This window comes from Myiozetetes cayanensis, unplaced genomic scaffold, assembly GCF_022539395.1.
Source record: "Myiozetetes cayanensis isolate MyiCay16 unplaced genomic scaffold, myiCay2020 scf5-8, whole genome shotgun sequence".
NCBI lineage: Eukaryota > Metazoa > Chordata > Aves > Passeriformes > Tyrannidae > Myiozetetes > Myiozetetes cayanensis.
The window spans coordinates 43773814-43792564 of record NW_026087742.1 but is presented as its reverse complement, the minus strand read 5'-3'; the positions used below and the strand labels follow the sequence as shown (position 1 = coordinate 43792564).

At 44.6% G+C, this 18751-nt stretch overlaps 1 protein-coding gene and 1 long non-coding RNA gene across 2 annotated transcripts; one reads left to right on the top strand and one right to left on the bottom strand.

Annotated features, from left to right (window-relative positions):
• Window positions 1-3133: 3133 nt before the first annotated feature.
• SAP18 (Sin3A associated protein 18) lies at window positions 3134-6412 on the bottom strand. Its single transcript, XM_050333356.1, has 4 exons — window positions 6294-6412; window positions 5933-6042; window positions 4279-4401; window positions 3134-3608 (listed from the first exon to the last, which is right to left on the bottom strand). Exons 1-4 carry the CDS (start codon window positions 6405-6407, stop codon window positions 3452-3454), a joined length of 504 nt encoding a protein of 167 aa, XP_050189313.1. The 5' UTR covers window positions 6408-6412; the 3' UTR covers window positions 3134-3451.
• Window positions 6413-6469: 57 nt separating this feature from the next.
• On the top strand, window positions 6470-17473 carry LOC126649438 (uncharacterized). Its single transcript, XR_007631041.1, has 3 exons — window positions 6470-6513; window positions 7919-7997; window positions 17174-17473. It is a non-coding gene; the product is annotated as an uncharacterized LOC126649438 (long non-coding RNA).
• The last annotated feature ends 1278 nt before the right edge of the window (window positions 17474-18751 follow it).

Sequence of the window (18751 nt, the reverse complement as noted above, 5' to 3'; positions counted from 1 at the left end):
TAAGTGTCACTACACCTGTGGTGGAGAGGTGGTGAAATCAGAAGGGGACTCTGAAAACAGAGCCCTTAATTTAAGGCCTGAGCACAGTGCAGAGAATCTTTTTTCCTCCCCCTGTTGACTGAAAAGCCTGGCTAATGATAAACAGCAGGAGCAGTATTTCTGTGAGGTGTGACAAGGTAACAGTGGGGGGTTTCTTGGTGTGGAAAAAATTAGCATTTTTGATACACTTTTTTCCTGTTTATCAAATTGAAAAAAACATTGGTTTAGGTGGATAAAATGATGGCGACAGGGGGGGAAAAGCAGTTGTAAGAACTAAGTTTGTTTGGGGAAGCATGGCAGAGAGTCCTTCATGACAAGCCAAACCTGAACATGCAGAAAAGGCACATCAGAGGGAACATATGAACATAAAGCCCCACCTAGGGGAGCAGAGCAGCCTCCAGTGCTATTGAGGGTGAAAAAGGAGAAATTAGGGCAAGTTACCTCGGTTCCTATATCTGGGTCCCTTTGACTGTGCTGCACCCCACAGGCAGGACATGCAGTACTTCTCCTGGCCCTGCTGGGGACCCCAGCTCACTGGGCTTGCTGCAGCAACCAGAGGAGCCAGGATACACAGGGGCTGGAGAGCTGCAGGAGTGGTCCAGATATGTGTCACCGGTTAGAGGCAGAGAAAAATAGCCCTCTGAGGAAGGACAGGGATAAGGCGAGGCCTGGAGGAACACCTGGAAGGGAGGTGAGGTAGGTGTGGTATCCCTGCCAGGGCCTGGGCAGGAGGCAAGAGCTGTCTCGGCTGTTCATGGGATTTACCGCTAAGAAAGGTCAAAGCCAGGAGACCTTTTTTTTGAAAGCTGTCATCCCTGTTCTTTGTCTTATGCAGCTGGGAGACAAAAAGCTTTGGAAGGGTGGTTACTGGTGAAAGTGCAGACATGAAACAGAATTGTGTTTGTTACGGCTTTAAGCATTCAAAAAAAAAAAAAGGATCCAGCTGCCTTGATGAAGACAAAAATTCCTCATCAAATTGCTGCATACAAAGAAAATCACATGGATTGACAAATCCGGATGTAATGTTGTCTACACCACTTCCTGGGCATACGGGATTGCTCACTGTTAATGAATTTTGAGATCATGTTTTTATTTCCCCAAACCACACTCTACATATTTTGCTCTTTTTAGGGATTTATATCCTTCAATTTTTATAGTAGCTTTGAGAGAGACAAACTCAACCTTGTTACTGTGAGTGAATTCCCTCCTGTGCAGTAGGAGCTCAGCAGGTGACAGCTTTCACTTCCCATTCACTTCTTGCCCCATCTGGATGGTTGTGCCCTGGTGCTGTCTGCTTTCGCAGCTGCTGCCATTGGCCTGGATTGCCTAATGGATTGTGATGTAGGGAACTCCTAACCTGAACTACACTGGGCTCTCAAGTGTCTTTTCTCATAACAATAGGCACAAAAAGTTGAACTCTCTCCACTTTTGCATCACCTTTCTGTGTGAAGTGCAAGTGTTTGAGGGCAAATCTCATTCCCCAAGATGTTTTCCCAAAGCAGCTGGGGAGATCAGCTGAAGTTTATAGATTCATGGCAGTCAAGGGAAGGTGAACTCCTCACCTAAACAGTCAAGCTGTAATATTTGCTACTGAAGGCACTTCTACATGTTCATTTCATGGTGAATTTGCTTCATGGGCCACCACATACAAGGCCATTAGGTGTTCTTTTTCTCTGCCAGCTGGGCAGGCACAAGCCTTCACTGGGCCATGTCTCCCATTCTAGCAGCAAAGCCAAGCTGCCTCCCAGAGCAGCTGAATCACTGACACAGGCTCACTTGCCACTGTTGCCTTATATAATGACTACATTTCATTTTATGAAATGCAATTAAAGCAAAAACCAGGACCCAAAAATGAGGAAATGTTCATATTCCTGCATACCCCTAATGGTAGGTCTGTCCTTGCCTTAGGTAGGAGCTGTACAATTCTGTAATTATGTGCCAGTTACTGCAGTGCTCACCTCACTCACTTGGCAGGACAGAGGATGCCCTGTGGCAATTGGTGAGGCCACTTGGCAGTAGTGTTCACTCTTCTGTCTGTCCAGGTCTGTAAGGTGCCAAACACCAGACAGCTGAGGCAGCAGGCAGGTGGGCAGGGGTCCCAAACGTGACCAAGCCTGCCCCTGGGTGACACAGAAGTCACTGAACTGTTCCTCACAGCAGCAGTATCGTGGAGCACCTCCCTCACACCAGAGCTGACTGCATCCTGGCAAACCATCCCATCCATCCCAACTCTGGGAACATTAGATCAGCTCCACTGCCACTTCCAGGTGCAGTCCTCTATAAGCACCATTTGTAGTGTATTTTCTTGAGCTCTCTTAAAAATTGGGGAACACTTTTCAGTCTTCAGGGGAAAAGTGACTTGGGCACAGGTGATTCTCTGAATGACAGACATTCATGAAGGCTGAAACTACAACTCAACTTAGAAGCCAGAGAAGGGGGACAGAGGAGTAAGCCATGGGCAGAACTGAACTTAAAACCCCCAGGCTATACTGCACCGAGGGACTGAGAGAAAAAAAACCAAACAAACCTATAGATCCCAGCTCATGACACAAAGCATGCCTTGTCCTCAGCACACAGGAACACTTACTTCAGTCTTAGCCTCTGCTCAGGCCTCAAGTAAGGAAGGTAAAGGCTCTACGGAGCAACTACGGCTTCTACTCCTGCTCTGGCCTTTCTTTGAGCACACAGGGGCTCAGTGTGCAGGAACCAAGTGCTGGGCTCTGCCCAGACCAGCTGGATGCTCCTGGTCAGCCACAGACCAGAGGCACCCGTGTGTCTCAACATCTCCTCCTGCAGTGACAGAAGAAGCTGACAAGCACCAAGCTAAGAAGCCACAGGCCCCATCCTCCTGGTGCTGCACTGTTTTGCCGTGAAATGCCGCTTCTTCATCCTGCTCCTCTACGAAGGTACCAGGCAACACCACACAGACCCACAGCCCAGTTTGCCCATGGACAACTGAGACCTCTGAGCTACCCCCCCTCCATTTTTCAGATTCTAAAAGCTGACTGCTAAAAACTCTCAACAACCCCCAGCTTCAGTAGTAACTTTTAACACAGACCCTTGAACCTCCATACACGACCACACTATAAAAAGATTAATAACATCAATCTTTATTCCAAACAAGACAGAATTACAGAACACCTGTAATCCTCCTGGTCATATTTTATGGAAGCCTTGAAACACTGGACACACTAACTTGCTATTCAAACTGCAACAATCAGGGATAGGATGATGGCCCTGCTAAAAATAAGGGTTTCTACTAAACAATAAACTAAAGGTTTAAGAGTTAACTTTCCTTTCTGGTGCTCTGCTTTGTTTTCAGGTGCTTAGCAACAAAAGCAAAAAAATAAGCCTGCTTTAGAACAGCAAGTAGGAATAAAGAGAATGTGTAATCATACAAAGAAGCAGTAGTTTAGTAAGGTCTCATGCGGCTTGATGGGGGCGGTGCGCGATTCGGAGGAGTGATGGCTATATCCAAGTAGTCTCCTATTTGGAATTTCTGAGACTGCAGTGTCATGGAATCATCTGTTCCCTTCCTGCCCGACATGGTGCTGCCGATCTCCTTCACCCTGTGAGCAGCAGAGGAAATGCAAGTTAGTGATCAGTGGCCGGTTTCTCCAAAACAGGAAGAGTATTGGCTCACAACCCCCTTCTCACGCCATCCTCTGCACCCCAGGTAGCATTGACTGTGTACACAAGATGCTGGGTTTTTTCTCTGCAGAACCAGGTGCACCAAGAAAAGCTACAGCAAATGCTCTTTCTGACAGGGAAGAGGATGGGGGAATCTTTTACCCTGTTATAATACTAGCAAGAACCCCTTGCCCCTTTCCAAACAGACACAGCACAAGACTCCACAGATTCCAGAGCAGGGTATATCCACTGGATGCTGGCAAAGGTTAGCTCATGCCATTTTGGAAGAGAGATACCTGCAACAAGATCATTGCTATAACTCAGGTGCAAGACCTACCAGGAACAAAGCATTACCTCCAGCTGAAGGTTTGTGTTCCGGCTGGTTGCCACTACAGCAACCAAGGCCTTCATGCACACAGAGCCTTTGTTTTGGGAAGACATTAATAGGGACGGTCACCAAGCACAATTTAGGGTTTGCAGTGGTCATCATATAGAACTTCAAAAGTCTGGTATATGGGTTCTGAACTTTAAAATCAGTGCTAATGAATAATAATTTACTGCTTTGGTGCCCAAAGTCTAGTAGTAAGCCAGAGAAGAAATGCCATTTACCTATAGCCAGGCCTCTTGAGATCTGTAAAAACAATTGCAAAATTGAAGTGTGTGCCCTTCTTCCGTGCTTCTGGGTAAACTTCTTTCACTAAGCTGGTCAGCTCTTTCAGAGTTGCATCCATCCTAGATTGAACAAACAAACTAAAGTGCTTCATGTTCTCAAAAGCAACAGTAAAAAAAGCTTCCCAACATTTAAGATGGAATCAAAGCATTGCAACAACTTAACCATATGTTTCCTTGCCTTTGCACACTCTATATCCCTACCTGAAAGTCAGATCCGACACATCACTGGGAGCCTCTGATTTCACAACTGCACCACAGGACAAACACCACTTTTTGATCAAACAATCAAGTCACACAAAGTCACTCTAGTTATTGGTTATAACACCTGTGATAATTCGCCACTTACTGTACAACACAGCCTAACACAAATGTAGCTTCTACCTACTGTCTGATTTACCATGGTATTAAGGCAAACCCCTTCACCTCTGTACACATTTCATCATCTGCTTTTCCAGGTCTCTAAGAAGAGCTACCATTTAAACAGCAGGAGTCTATTTATTTTTTGTAAAGCATTAATGCATTTATACAAGGCAGAGTCTAAGAGTCTCCTCACCTAAGTTAACATGCATATTCAAATAGTTTATTGAATACTAGTGGAAATGTAAAAGCAGAAAGAAATTAACAGTTTTCCATTTCTGTCCTAGCAGGCAGCACTCCTTTTCCCAGCTTTCAACCAGAGCAGGGCTAAAGCTCATTTCTAGAATTTCAAGTACAAAAGGACTTAATCATCACAACTAAAGCATCTGTAATTATACAGACTGTACAGTCACTCCGAGCTTCAGACAACCAAGGGGCAGTGTGTTGACAGACAATGCCCATTTTAACTTCTGCAGATGGCAAACAGCTCAGACACCACCAACAGTCTGGACAGAGTCCATAAATCCCACTTAGAAGTAAATTAGAACTGTATGCTTTGGTAGCCACAAAAATGGATTTATTCAACTACACGATGCACAAGCTACAACCGTGCCAGATACCATTAAGGAAAAAGAAAGTTTAAAAATGAGCATAATTGATTTTCAAACGCGTTCTTCAAAACACTACAAACAAAACCTAACATGTTTGCAAACAGAGAGTAAAGCAGTTCTCCAAAATAAATTTGAAAGTAATAAAAAGCAGCTCTCTGTTAAAGCGCTGCTACCTGACCATGCAAAAATAAACACATTACTCTGCTTTCGAGAGTTAAACCAACAAGCCATTCACACAACAGTTCAAGCCTTCTGGGACAACTACTTGTACTGGAAAAACAGGGCTGTTGGAACAAAATTTAACCACTGCGGGAGAACCCCTGCACTGAACGGATTCGTTGTGATAACCAAGGCCACAGCACAAGCCACCGATCCCGTGCACCTGGGACTGGGCAATTCAGCCACGCTAAGTCTCAGTGTGCAGCAATGAGCGTTCAGCCCCAGCCGTGCTCCCAGGGGTGCCCCTCTCAGGCACAGCCAGAACGGCTCTATCCAGCGCCGGCAAAACCGTCCCCAGCGCTTCCTTCTCCGACCAGTGCCCACCCAACGCCCTCTGCCACCCGGGCACCATCCAGCCGAGGCCCCGCTCCCCTCGCCGGGTGCGGATCGGGGGGGTCACTCACCAGGTGTAGATCTGCAGCTCGCTGGAGGGCACGTTGCCGCGGGAGAACTCGTCCATGCGGTGGTGCCGCCCATTGTTGGTCGTGAACACGCGAAGCAGCAGCGGGCACGTCTGCGGGGCGAGGCGGGCGTGAGGGGCCAAGGGGATGGAGATGGGGATGGGCACCAGGATGAGGGGCCAGGGGATGGGGATGGGCACCAGGATGAGGGACCGCTCGCCACGCCCTCCCCTCCCCACCCCGGCGTCCCGCGGCCTCACGGCGTCGCCAGACCCTCACCACTCCCCCCCTCGCCCCACCGCCGGTGTCCGCCCCGCCGCGCCCGGAGAGGCGGCGCGGCACCACCGCCGCCCATCCCGGCCACCTTCTCGCGGTCGATCGGCTTCTCGGGCTCCTTCTTGATCTCCTCCTGCGTCACCCGCGACTCCACCGCCATCTTGTCCCGGCGCTCCCGGATGTCCCGCCGCGCACCGCCCATCTCGCGAGAGCGGGGAGGGCGGGGCGGCCCCGTGGGGCGCCGCCCTCAGTGCTGGCGCCCCGCCCTGTGCGTGAGGGAAGTACCACTCGAATGAACTAAATTAGGGGTAGGTCATATCTAGAATGTATTTCACCAAATAAATGGGAATATATAGTATATATGAAAAAAAAAAACCCACCACAAAATACGCGTTTCTGATGCGGTAGCTTCTTTTTAAATGTGGAAAGTCGTTTGTTACTCAGAACGGGGGGAAGAGGGGTTTGTTTGTTTGTTTGCTTCACAGGATTTACACTTAGATTATTTCCTCGGGTGCTGGGAAATTATTTCTCATTTCGAGGGTGAAGCAAAATTAAGTTTTGCTGTAAAATTATGCAGGAGTGTATATGCTTACAGGTGCAAAATGAGCAAATATCAGGGACTCAGGGATTTGCTGAGGCTGGAAGGGAGCTCTAGAGGAGGCTGCCTGATCCAAACTCCCGCTCAAAGCAGGATCAGCAAGGGCTGGTTGCTCACAGCCAGGTCTGAGTGGATTCTGAGTGTGCCCAAGGATGGAGACCTCTAGGCAACCTGCTCCTGTGCTCAGTCACCCTCACAGTTAAAAAAAAAAAAAAAAAAAAAAAGTTAATTTGTTTTCCTTATGATGTTTAAATTAAATTTGTAGCATGTCAGCATAGGCCCATTCGTTGCCTCTGGTTCTGTGATGGGGTATCGCTGAGAAGCCTGGCTGTCATTTCTTTGCTCCTTCCCACCAGATGTTCTTACACAGCGAGATATCTGTCTCCAGGCTCTCAGCTCTCTCAGCCTGTCCTTGTATGACACATTTTCCCGTCCCTCAACCATCCCATTCGGCTGTATTTGATGCTGCATTGTTGCAGTGTTCCTGCACTGCTCTCAGTGCTCTGTTGGTGCTTTCAGCAGGCTGCAGCACAGAGCTGTGTGCCGCTGAAGCCGTGTCTCGGGGTCCCCAGGTGCAATGTGCTCCTCACAGTCAGGAGGTTTAAGGGGCTCCTTTCCCAAGTACAAGTCTAGCGTCAGAAATAAATACAATAAGTTCTGCACCACGAAAAAAGACAGGTGTTTGTTAAGGTGTTGTAACTTCAAAGCAACCTGTGCGCTAAGGTTTGATTTCACATTTCCAAACACCACAGATAAATGTTTCAAGTGTATTATTTATTAAAAAAATAGGTAGAGGAGAAAAATGTTATAAAACTATATTCCAATATGAAGTGTCTTGTGTACATTATAAAGAAGAAAAAGGGTTATGAGTCCATACTATATATTAAAAAAAAGCTCTTGCAGTTCACCCTAATATAACAAACTGCATTTTATTTAAAATGTGAACTTATAGCTCACCTAATATAAGACAAAAGAACCAACAACCTACTAGAGTTCACCCTCAGATTTTACTGACTTCCTTTTATAGCAGTCTGGATAGGGTTGCATAGTTTTTACTCTACATTAAGTTATAGAGTTACCAAAGGGAATGACTCAGCCTTGCCATCTTTTTGCAGGATTTGATTTCCCAGGCAACAACACAGTTTACTACGCTGCTAAAATTAATTATACCTGTGCTGATAATACACATTTTGGGTAAGTGTATGAACCACCATTTCTAAAACAAAGGAATTTGTGTCTAGAATCAGGTATCATAAACGAACAGCTGTAACAAATAAAACACAGTTCTGCTCTGAATCTGAGTATTTCCTTCTGCTAGAACTTTTGGAGTGCTTTATTTATGTGAAAAATGATCCTAGTGGGATTGAGTTTTAAGTAAATTTAAGCATTAATTAATTTATTATTCACGAACTGTATTAACAATCACAGTTTATTTTTAGTCTAAAATCTTGGCTTCTCATGTTACATATTTGGGAAAGAAGGTTGAAAATTATTTGGAAATGAAAATGCAGTTATGTGAACCATAACCTGGACTGTGAGGTGCGGGGTTTACTGGGGAGGGTCCATTTGGTTAAACAAGGCATAACACCATAAACTGGATTCCCACCAGCTTAGGCCAAAGTCCCAAGTGTACCTAAGTTAGTCCAACTGCTTGTTTTTGCCAAAGGCAGGGGATTTAGCTACCACTGCCTGCCCTTACTCTCAATCACGTGAGGGCTTTTCCCCTCCCTTCTGCCAGGTGTGCCCTCACTAGGTGCTTCCAAGAGTAAGTTACGTTCTATAATTTAACGTAAAACTTTCCATTGAGGGGCTGATTTTCTGTCAGTGTCTTGCACTTGACACTTTCTAAACTGATTCCACAATTGCTACACCTGGCGTAAGGTGAGCAGTGGGAAGTGCATGCCCAGGAGCAGCTGGGAGGTGGAGGGAGAGAATAGGAAGGGAATAGGGTATGTCCCTTTGGTGACAGTGCGATGGCTCATTGCTTCACTCTCCCTTCACATTTCCCTACGTTTCGGGGGCTGAGGGCTCCCCTCTGCTTTTTAGGGTCGCTGTGTTCTGTGCAAACAGTGTGTATGTGTGCAAACACATATGTAGTGTATGCTATAGGGAAAATGAAAGCCCTTCACTGAGGTAGTGAGGCAGAGTTAGACTGTGTCTGGGAGCAAGTCTCCAGCCTTTGTTGTTGTGAAGGAGACACCCAAAATATGACTCAAACGTTTTCAGATATGAATGCCCGTAGAGCACTGAGACAAGTGGTTCAGAAGTGTGAATTGCCTCTTTAAGAATTGTTAACACATGTTCTTGTGGAAGTGGTTATTTAAATAGCAAACTGTTAATTGTTTGTTGGAGCATCTAGGACAGGTATGGGTGAGATGTCATGTTGGTGCAATTAGGGTATGGGACTGGGCAAAGCTGACACAGCCATTTAGTGAAGAGCACTGTGGGTCAAGTACCCCACTGGCCCATGAAACACCATAAGTAAATTGCGATTGAGAGGGAAAAACAAAAGGAGCAGTTGATATGGGATGACTTAAAACCAATGGGATGATAATGGGATGACTGAAAACAGAAAGATGATAGCAAATAAAAAATGTCCTTGGGAAGATACATAAAGGAATGGCACAGCTGAGTCTGGGATATCAACCATTGAAGCAAACCTCCAAGGAAATAGAAAAATTGTAACAGATGACCAGAACAAGGAGCTCCAAACATTTCAGACCCAAAAGTGGTGTGAAAAAGACCAAAAGACTGCAAGTTCAAAGGAGATGAATTGTCCTCAGCCTCTGCAGCACTCTATTTCCAGGTTCCCAGGGCTACCAGAACTTCTGGCTTATTGGCTACATTTGTGAGTTCTTTCTAAGCAGGATGACATACAGCTCCTCAGTTTTTCATGGTTATACAAGTATGTCATGAAGCCTGTTTGACAGAGGACTTGGTCTTTATCTTGATTACAGAATGTTCAACTATCCTGTTCTGGCAACAACACAATCGACTTTGAGCACCTTTGCAATAAACTGAGTGAGCAAAGTCTCAAATTTGATAGAGCTTCTACTGCAAACCAACTTTAACTGGTGGAGGAAAGAACATGGGCACAATTTCTTTGTAAATACGATCACTGGTGTGTCATGGTAACATCACAGGTTTGTTTTAGGTTCAGAGTGCTCTGTGTGCAGTAGATTTCACTACAGTGTTTTAATTTCCTGTGTTTTGTACCAAAGTTAGTGTGAATTTCAAGAAGTCTGTAGTGCTGCTAGAAAATGGCACTGTTTTCATTTAATCGTCAGTTTTTGTTCACTGTCCTGTTTTGAATTTAGATGATTTGGGCTCACAAAATGCACCATAACTCTTGGGCTTCTGTGATCCTATTCAACTTGCACCTGAGCCAGCAGGTGAGTGAGTCAGTGTGGTACAGACTGGCTGGAATGGGCTGTTCCTTTGGGATGCAGAAAAGGACTCTGTCACTGCGTGTGTAAAGCATGCAGAGACACCCCAAGAAGGTATCCTAATTCAGGACCACCAAGACTTGGCTGCCTGGGAGGAATGTATACTTGTATATAAATTACATACATGTTTCTTTCTTTTTTCTTTTTTCTTTTTTTTTTTTTTTTTGTAAAGTCATCAGAAGGACCACAAGTTAATAAAAATGCTTTGAAGATCACTTGCTGTTATGCAGTCTCACCAAATGCTTTAACTGTTAACATGACAGTAGCACTGGTCAGTCTGTGCAGCCTTGTGCACACTCCAGGGACACAGGTGGTGTATGCAAGGCAGAGCCACTGCTGTGCCTTGTAAACAAGCTGCCTCCTACAGTGTAAGACCTTGATTAAAGTTGAAAGTTGTTTGTGCTGTTGCCAAATTTTATGATTCTGCCATTCGACTGGAACTATTCCACATCAGGTGTTTCCTGAAAGAGCATCCTCAGGATGCTTTTTTTTCAGTTTAAGAAAAAAATATTCCAAGAATAACATATTAGGCAGATGAACATTATCAATTCATATTTCTGTTGTTAATTTTAAATACCTACAGCAGTTTGTCAGAAAACCTGCAGCATCCACATGCTTTTGAGGAAGAAATAAAATTTGGCAGGGATGCTTACTCCTGTGTCAGAAATATTCTCATAAAGCAAATACACTTGATTGAACTGTCATCGTTTTTTAAAAAAGCCCCTGTGATTTCTCTGTAGTCAGCTGAGACTTACATTGTCCACCTGGGCATGTGAGGGATTCAGAAGGATGTCCACAGTCTGTGAGCTCTGCGGCAGGCCTGGGCACAGGAGCTGGGGACAGTGGGGCTCTTCCTATTTTTAACTTAGAGCACTACTCCCCGCAGTGGGCAGCGATAAGGGATGCAGGGTGTGACCCTGTTCACCTCCCCTGAGCAGTGTGATTAGGGAGCTGGAGAGCCACAGCACTTCAGGCCAATCCAGTGCAACACAACAAGTATGTGTTATGCAAGAGAGATCCAGCGAAAAATGTAATGACTGCTTGAATTTCACCTGGAAGAGACCAGAACAAGCTGGAACTTGTAGGTGTCAGCAGAGGAAAACAGAGTTCAGTTTCAAGTAAAGAAAAAGTAACTCCTGGTCTGTCACGTAAATTTATTTTCTTCTCTGTACAAATACCTATGAAGGTGAGATGGTGAAGTGTACTAAATATTCTATTGATTTTTCCTGGTGGAGTTGTAGACTCAGTTACAAAATATAAAATTAAGGAAGAAATGTTGCCAGAATCTAAACCTGGATTTCATTAAAACATGTTGTCATTTCTCTATAAAATACATCTGCTACAATGTTCCAGAAACTGTAGACACACAATAGAGTAATAAACTGCATTTATAACTTGGGTAATATTCTACCATAGATTCCTGATTTCCCCCCTACTGTTTGTATGATATTACCTCAGTACAGAAACGTTCGTGCACTGTAAGGGAGGAACAAATGGGTTGTCATTTCAGCAAGTGGAAATTTTAAAAATTGTGTTTGAGATGTGTTTTATAGAGAGGACAACCAGCATCAGCAGCTGGTCAGCCCGTAATTCACTGCAGATAGGTTGGCAGTGTGGGCCCCTGCCGATGCTCCCTGGTAGCTCTGTTTCCTGGTTTTCCTTCACTGGGGCAGCTCCAGTACTGGAAGCAGTCATGAGAAACCAACCCAGTGTGAAGGTTACTTTCATTGCTGGTGCTTTCCCTGCTTGCAGGGACTGCTGCCACCTGTTGAGTAAACGCATTTTCCCTGGGTAACACAGAGGCTGCCTGACCTGCAGCCCCTGCCCCAGCTGCTCTGAGGGCAACAGCAGTATTGTCCAAATGCCCTGCAGGGCAAAGGCAGTGTGTCCCCGTGCAACATCATCATCTGGAAGAGATGCCCTTAATATTGTCTTCCACGTTTCCTGTGCAAACAAATTCCTTCCCTTCCTGCTTCCTGGATTAATGTGATCCTATGCTTGAACACGACACAGAAGTCTGAGAAGGGGGCGAGTGCCTCCATCTAATAGACATAGTCCTGCTCATGCCTTGGTGGGAATATTTCCATGAATAAGTGTTAGCAGATTAGGTTGATGGTTATTTCAGATTCTTCCCCCAAATATCTTTTTCCCTTCCCATGGAAGAATAATATTAAAATACTTAAGCTTTGTCTCCTAAAGTAGAAGATTCCAAGATATCCAATTGAGTGTACCAAAGTGCATATATTTTACACACAGCTCTCTGGCTGTGGTTCTCTTCAGCTTTCCATACATCTTTAAGAGTTTTCAGTCTGTGGCACACACTGTTCCTATTGAAAATAGTAGGTGAATAGAGGTGCATCCTGCACACTCAGAACAGGTATTTCCTTTTGTTTTCTGCCCCAGTATGATAGATCTTAACACAAAAAAAACCTCCCATGTCTGTGGCATTTCACACTGATTCTCTAATGACGAGAGAACTGTTGACAAGTAAATCCTCTCTGGGCAGCCACAGTGAGAGGCATGTTTTTTCTGGCTTCCTTCTGGGGCTCACAGAGTCCTGCAGAAAGTTTACGAGAGCAGTGCCTATCCTTCATAACAAAGGCTGATGTCGTGTAAGCCATTAACCTGTGTCCTGCCTCCAGAAGCATCATCATAAAGAATCAAGCAAAACTTTTCTCCAAAATAAGTAGTTCCATGTGGCAAGCCTTGTCAAGCACAAAGCAAAGCCTCAGCACCCTGAGACAGCTCAGCTGCCTCACAGAAGTGTCCTTTGTGGCTCTAAATTTGTCTTTTTTTTCTTTCTTTTTTTTTTTCTTCTAAGTGGCCACATATGACCAAAATGTTCTGGCTGCAATAAATTACCTGCAACATCTTGAATAGTTTAGTATAAAACCAAATTGTTTTCAGAATGCTATGTTATATATATTGCAATATTGATTAACTCTAACAGGTTTTTTTACAGAAAGGAAATGTCCATCGCTAGGAGTTTACAATATGTGATGTTTGAGTCCAGAATGAATTCTGACAGCTTGGTTACCATAACGTCCTCGGAGACACAGTGTTTAGTGGAAACACTGACATAATCTTAATGGTAGTGGCAGGAGTAATGCCTGAACAGGCATAATGTAAGGCGGAATCCCTTAGGCTCCCCCCAGGTCACAGTAACTTCGAAAGAAAAGTTGATAGAAAATTTGTGCATGCCTATTTCTGGGACCAAGAAAGATTAATCTCTCTATGTACCGCTTGACTAGAGTTAAGAGCTGTATTATATTCCATTTGGCACATGGCAGAAGGTGCTGGGGAAATTCAAGGGACATTTTATTGCAAATGTGTGAAGTCTTGCTGCAGAGCAATGAAAGCACATGGGGGTTGTAGATCAGCGATTGTAAGGACTCGGGGAGAGGTGCATTCAGCAGCCAGGGTGCTGGCAGGAAGAAATCAATGCTTTTACGTGTCTTGCTGTTCCTTCCCCAGTCAGCTCTCTTGGCAGAGCTGGTCACGGTGAGCTCTCCATAGACTGATTACAATGAAACACCTTAGCAAAGGCTTCATAGTTAAATAGTTTACAGTAATCCTGTTGCTCTTGCCGGCAGTGGGTGAGCAGGGGATCGCACAAGCAGCTGTGCTGGCACATCAGTGGGCCAGAGGGGACAGTAATAAAAGGCATCCTCCTTGCAGTGGTTCAGCTGGAGCCAGAAGACAACATCTGTCCATAACCCGATGCTTTCAAATGACAAGCTGAATGATGTGACAATTTATGTGACAGCATGACAGACTGTGACATTTCAGATTGCTGTGAGCAGCGCTCTTTGTGTTCACAAGATGTATAAGAAAGTGCAGCACTCCAAAAAGTATAAATAAGTGCCTCACAGACTTGCTGGGGGAAAACTCTTGCACATGAAGAAAGGTAAAGGAAAGAAACAATTTTAAAAGTCTATAGGAAAAACATAATCTTAGGTTGACACTACTTCACAGTTAACTTTGTGCTTTTTTCCCCTTCTTACAAAGCTGAGAATAACTCAGAATCATTTCTCTAAAACTTCATGGCATAGAAGAGCAGGAGAAATGGCACTTCTACACCTCTTAAATTAGATTTGTTCAATGTGAAGCAACATAAAATAAGCTCTAGTTTTTGGGGTTTGAGGAATGTAAAGGCATAGTAATTACCAGCTGATATACAAATTTAGTGCAAGTGTTGAGAATTTTAAAAGATAAGGAGTGATAATGACTCAAAGTTGTCTTTAAAAAGAGATCTCAGATTTTTCTAGGAAATAAATACTAGAGAAAGAGACCCCATTATATGAAAGGAAGTGAAAGTCTCAAGCACAAGAAGTGTAAAAATTCTATTCCTAGAGGTATGGATAGATTCCCTGCTTGTTAGAGACAAGTGATTACTAAGCATGAAGGTTTGAAAATATTAAAGTGAAATATTACGAAGACAGGGCACAGTTACTTCTACATACAGAGTCTGATGTATGGGCTAAATCTTAAAATGCTGTTGAAGTTCAGCAGTCTGACTGCTGATCGCTTCTTTCAGACTTGGCTTTACCCAAAAAAATATGGAGCTGCTGCTCAAACATGCTTCAACCGTGCTTTCAGAAAGAGATTCAGAAAGGATTTTAGACTAAAGATGAAATGATACACTGTAGAAGTAATTAATTGGCTCCTGATCAGAAGCCATGAAGACTAGTCAGAATGAGAGATTCGTGAGTGTCCATCCACCTTGGGCTGCAAACAAAGCAGGAAGATTTGTGTGTTTGTGTTAACATAGCTGTAGTTCTTCTTTGAAAATATGGCCAGTGGACACAAATGACTTGGTGTATGGAGGCATTACATGGTTTTCATTATATGTTTACATGGCACATGAAATCATTTGGTCACTCATGGAGAAGTTCTCAGTCCATTTGAAACTCAGGGATGCCTGGATTTTAATGAATGCTTTTTCATCTCACACTCTTAGAGCCTCTTTTCTTAAGTTGGTAATTTTTGGTGGTGTCAGTAGTGGAAAACCACCAAGAATGGGCTGTGCACCTGCTTCTGGGAGCTCTGCAGCTCATCCTCGTCCTGCTCTGCAGATTGTGAGTTGTAGGGCTCAGTCAGCTCTGTACACACGCTGACAGGTGAACTGTGGGGGATTTTACAGTTTCTTGAGGCTGCTTCAATGAGTCCTGACTTCTTGCTGGGACAGCAATCCCATAACCCCAACCACCAGGATTGTGAGAGGCTTTACTGAAGGCTAGCTAGCAGAGATAATAGATGGTAAAAGATGCTTGAAAGCAGCTGGTCCTTGGCAAGATTGAAAAATGTCAGGTGCAAGTGTTATAGGTCCTACCTGTGTGTCACGGATGGAGCATAAGGAAGGCTGCGGGACATTAATGAAATGTGGGAATTATGTTTTGTGCACGCTATTTCCTGGCCCAGCCAGGAGCAAAGCCAAAGCTGTGACAAACAGCAGCACAGTCTTTTGCTACTGTCATAGCTTTTAAAAGAAGACTTCCAGAAAATATGAATCCTGCTTTCCTGAGTGTAACAATGCATATCTAATCCCAAACTAACTTTTTTTTTTGATTGTTGCCAAATTATAAACAAGCCCTCTGACTTCTTAGGGAGGAGTGTGCAGAACGCCAGGCTCTCTGCTTGACAGATGTGTGAAAACCTTCACTTGCTGGAGCCCTGTAGCAGGAGAGGGGTGAGACAGGCACAGTGCAGTTGAGGTGTCCTGGCACAGGGAATGTGGCCATGGCAGGCCCCCAGGGAGTTTGAGCCAAGGCATGCACCTGTCCAGCCACACCAGCACCTTCTTAGGGGACAAACTGGGATATTAAACTCTCCTCACTACTTAGATGATTCAGCCCCTGCACTGTCCCCAGGCAAGTAAGTAATACCTTTCCCCTCTGAAATTATTTTGCATTTCCCAAGGGGTTCTTTAAATATCCATGACACAAAGTGCAAAGGAAAAACTGCTGGAATTTGGTCCTGCTGAGGGTAAGGTAACAATATGAAGGATATGAGGCAAGTTACCATGTCATTGTGCTTTACTAGTGCTTGTAATTCACATCTCATTGCTTTCAAGGCCTCTGCTGGTAATATTTCCTTCTTCTAAGAATAGAGCTTAAAGGTATTTTAAGAATTCTGGTTGTTGTACAATTAATAGGGTAACATTGTACCGAGTAAAATAATCTGCTTGTTTTGAGCAGTAACAGTATTTTGCATTTAAAAAAAGGGTAGTGGGGAAAAATGTTTTATTGCCAGCATTTTTCCTTACACGGTGATGAATCACTTACATTCTTGGCAAGCCAGCTCAAATTCACAAGAATGCTCAGTTTGATCAACTTCCTTCAAAACACTAAGCTTGAAGTAAAGAGGAAAAAAGAGAGAAAAACTTGGATGGGCTTGGATGAGGAAGATATTACAAGATGGACATTCAAGCAGGAAGACAATAAATCTAGTGTACAAATTGTTTTGCCCAAAGCAAGTCACTGACTTGCTGTTACAGGAGAGTTCAGTCTAAATTAAGAGGGTAGTGGAAAAGGAAAAAAAAAAGAAAAAAGAAAGGAGGAAAAGAGCCAGAGCAGAGAAGGAAAACCCTGCTGATCTGGCAGACATCGTGGATGTTGTGTCAAACATGAGTGTATTTGCTAACAAAACAATGTGAATTTTCAAGAAACATTATCGCCCTTCCCTTCAGACTGGAAGATTGTCCTCAGAAACAAAATAAGAGAATACAGTTAGTTTAGGCACGAGGAAGGTACCCATGTTCAGGCCATGGTTTCACACACCAAAGGCTGAGGGTCGTGGGGGCCTTCTTTGGCAGAAGTGAGGTTAGCCAAGCCATCCCCTGGTTGCTCCTCTCCGCCTGTACCGTGGATCCCACCAAGGAAGGGATGGTACTTAAAATGGTCCCTTCTGGTTTTATTCCAACAGATTATTGTTCAGCTGGATTGGTTCCCTGGGGCAGTTCACCGAGCAGCCACCCATGGCACTGCACAACATTCCCAAGTGTCAGTGGAGAGGATGACGGGGTTACGGTGACGTGGTGGAGAGGAATGAAGAAGCTGGACAGGTATCCCTGCTGCTACTGTGCCACCTTGGCTGTGCTCTTCAGCACAGCACTGGTCTAAGGGACATTTGGCCCTGCTGATCCTTTCTGCTCAGAGGCAGTCAAATGGCAGCTTCAATGAAACCAGCACAACTGATTGTTGGCTGAAGCAAAAACAACCCAGGCAAAACCCAAAACATTATTTAGTATGGAATTTCCCTTTCTCTAGGTCATCCTGTGGTCGTGCAAACAGCTGTGCCTCAGTATAAAAGCATGACTGCGAGGAGTGGTGGAATCCAAGGAGGGAAGTACTGCTCCCCAAAATTAAACACTTCTCCTGTGTATCTGACTTTGTATCTTTTGATTTCCCCCTGCTCTTCATCCCAGTGCTCTGCCACCCTGTACCTGCAGTGCACATGGCAGCTGCAGCACCTCAGGATGCTTAAGATAAGCATGAGTGTGTCACGTCCTGCAGCCAGCATAGGGCTGGATGTCCCTCAAAGCATGTTTGGTACTTAGTGGGGAAAAAATAAGTGGGGAAGAATGAGAAGGTAGAGGCCCAGGAGGGCTGTGCCGTACCACAAAGGATTAAGTACAACTCAAAGCAGGACCCAAGATACTACGGCAATGTTGGTGTCTAATACCCTTGGCATCAACAGTTCCTGTTGTGTGTCCTCAGGATCCCAGTTTCAATGTTGTTGACTGCTTCTGTCATGCTCTGTAGTGGCTGAGCAGTGAATCCATTACTCCTCTGATTCTGTAATCAGATATGTTGTTTATATGAGGTAAATCTCACACTTTTGTGACACTGTGAAATTACTGTGTATTCACCAAGTAATTATATCCCGTTCATAGAATAAGATCAGTGCTTCCTGGTCTGGTTTCCTGCACGCAGATTGTACAATAGGTCAGTATAGGTCCTGGGGATATGTCCATGTTTTCCACATGCGTAGCCTTCCTATCCAAGCTCCAGTCCAGACAATACTCAAACATCTCTGCAGGCAATTTTTCTGGGCATAAAAAGAAAACACTTAGCATATCTGGACACAGGATAGCCCCAAGTCAAAACCTCCAACAAGCATAAAACACTGGACCAAACTCCCAAGGCAAAATGTGTGGCATGTATGTACTGGCACTATTAGACAAAATTCTGCCATAGTAAGAGGTACAACCTAAACTAGATCTTTTCTAGCCTTATTCCCTGTGAGGAAGGACTGGTTTGACTCTCCCCGGCATGAAGAATGGCAAGCACAGTCTGTTCTCTGTTCTGCAACCTGCTCACTCTTTCTGCAGTCTCTCACCGGAATCAGTGTGAAACGCAGCGCAGACGCTGCTCCCAAATCAAGGGGGCTGGGCACTGAGAAAAGGGAGATTTGTATGCAATGAGCCTGCGTATTCATGCATCAGAGAAACCGTGGTGGCAATGGTGTTCTCTCATAGTAATGCAGAGCGAGACGGAAATG

What these genes read in the sequence shown, in the direction of transcription:
- SAP18 (XM_050333356.1), bottom strand. Translation starts at nt 6,407, where the DNA reads ATGGGCGGTGCGCGGCGGGACATCCGGGAGCGCCGGGACAAGATGGCG. An exon ending in AGCCGATCGACCGCGAGAAG is followed by an intron (nt 6,043 to 6,293) that starts GTGGCCGGGATG and finishes CTCGCCCCGCAG; the next exon opens with ACGTGCCCGCTGCTGCTTCG. An exon ending in CTCAAGAGGCCTGGCTATAG is followed by an intron (nt 3,609 to 4,278) that starts GTAAATGGCATT and finishes TGCTGCTCACAG; the next exon opens with GGTGAAGGAGATCGGCAGCA.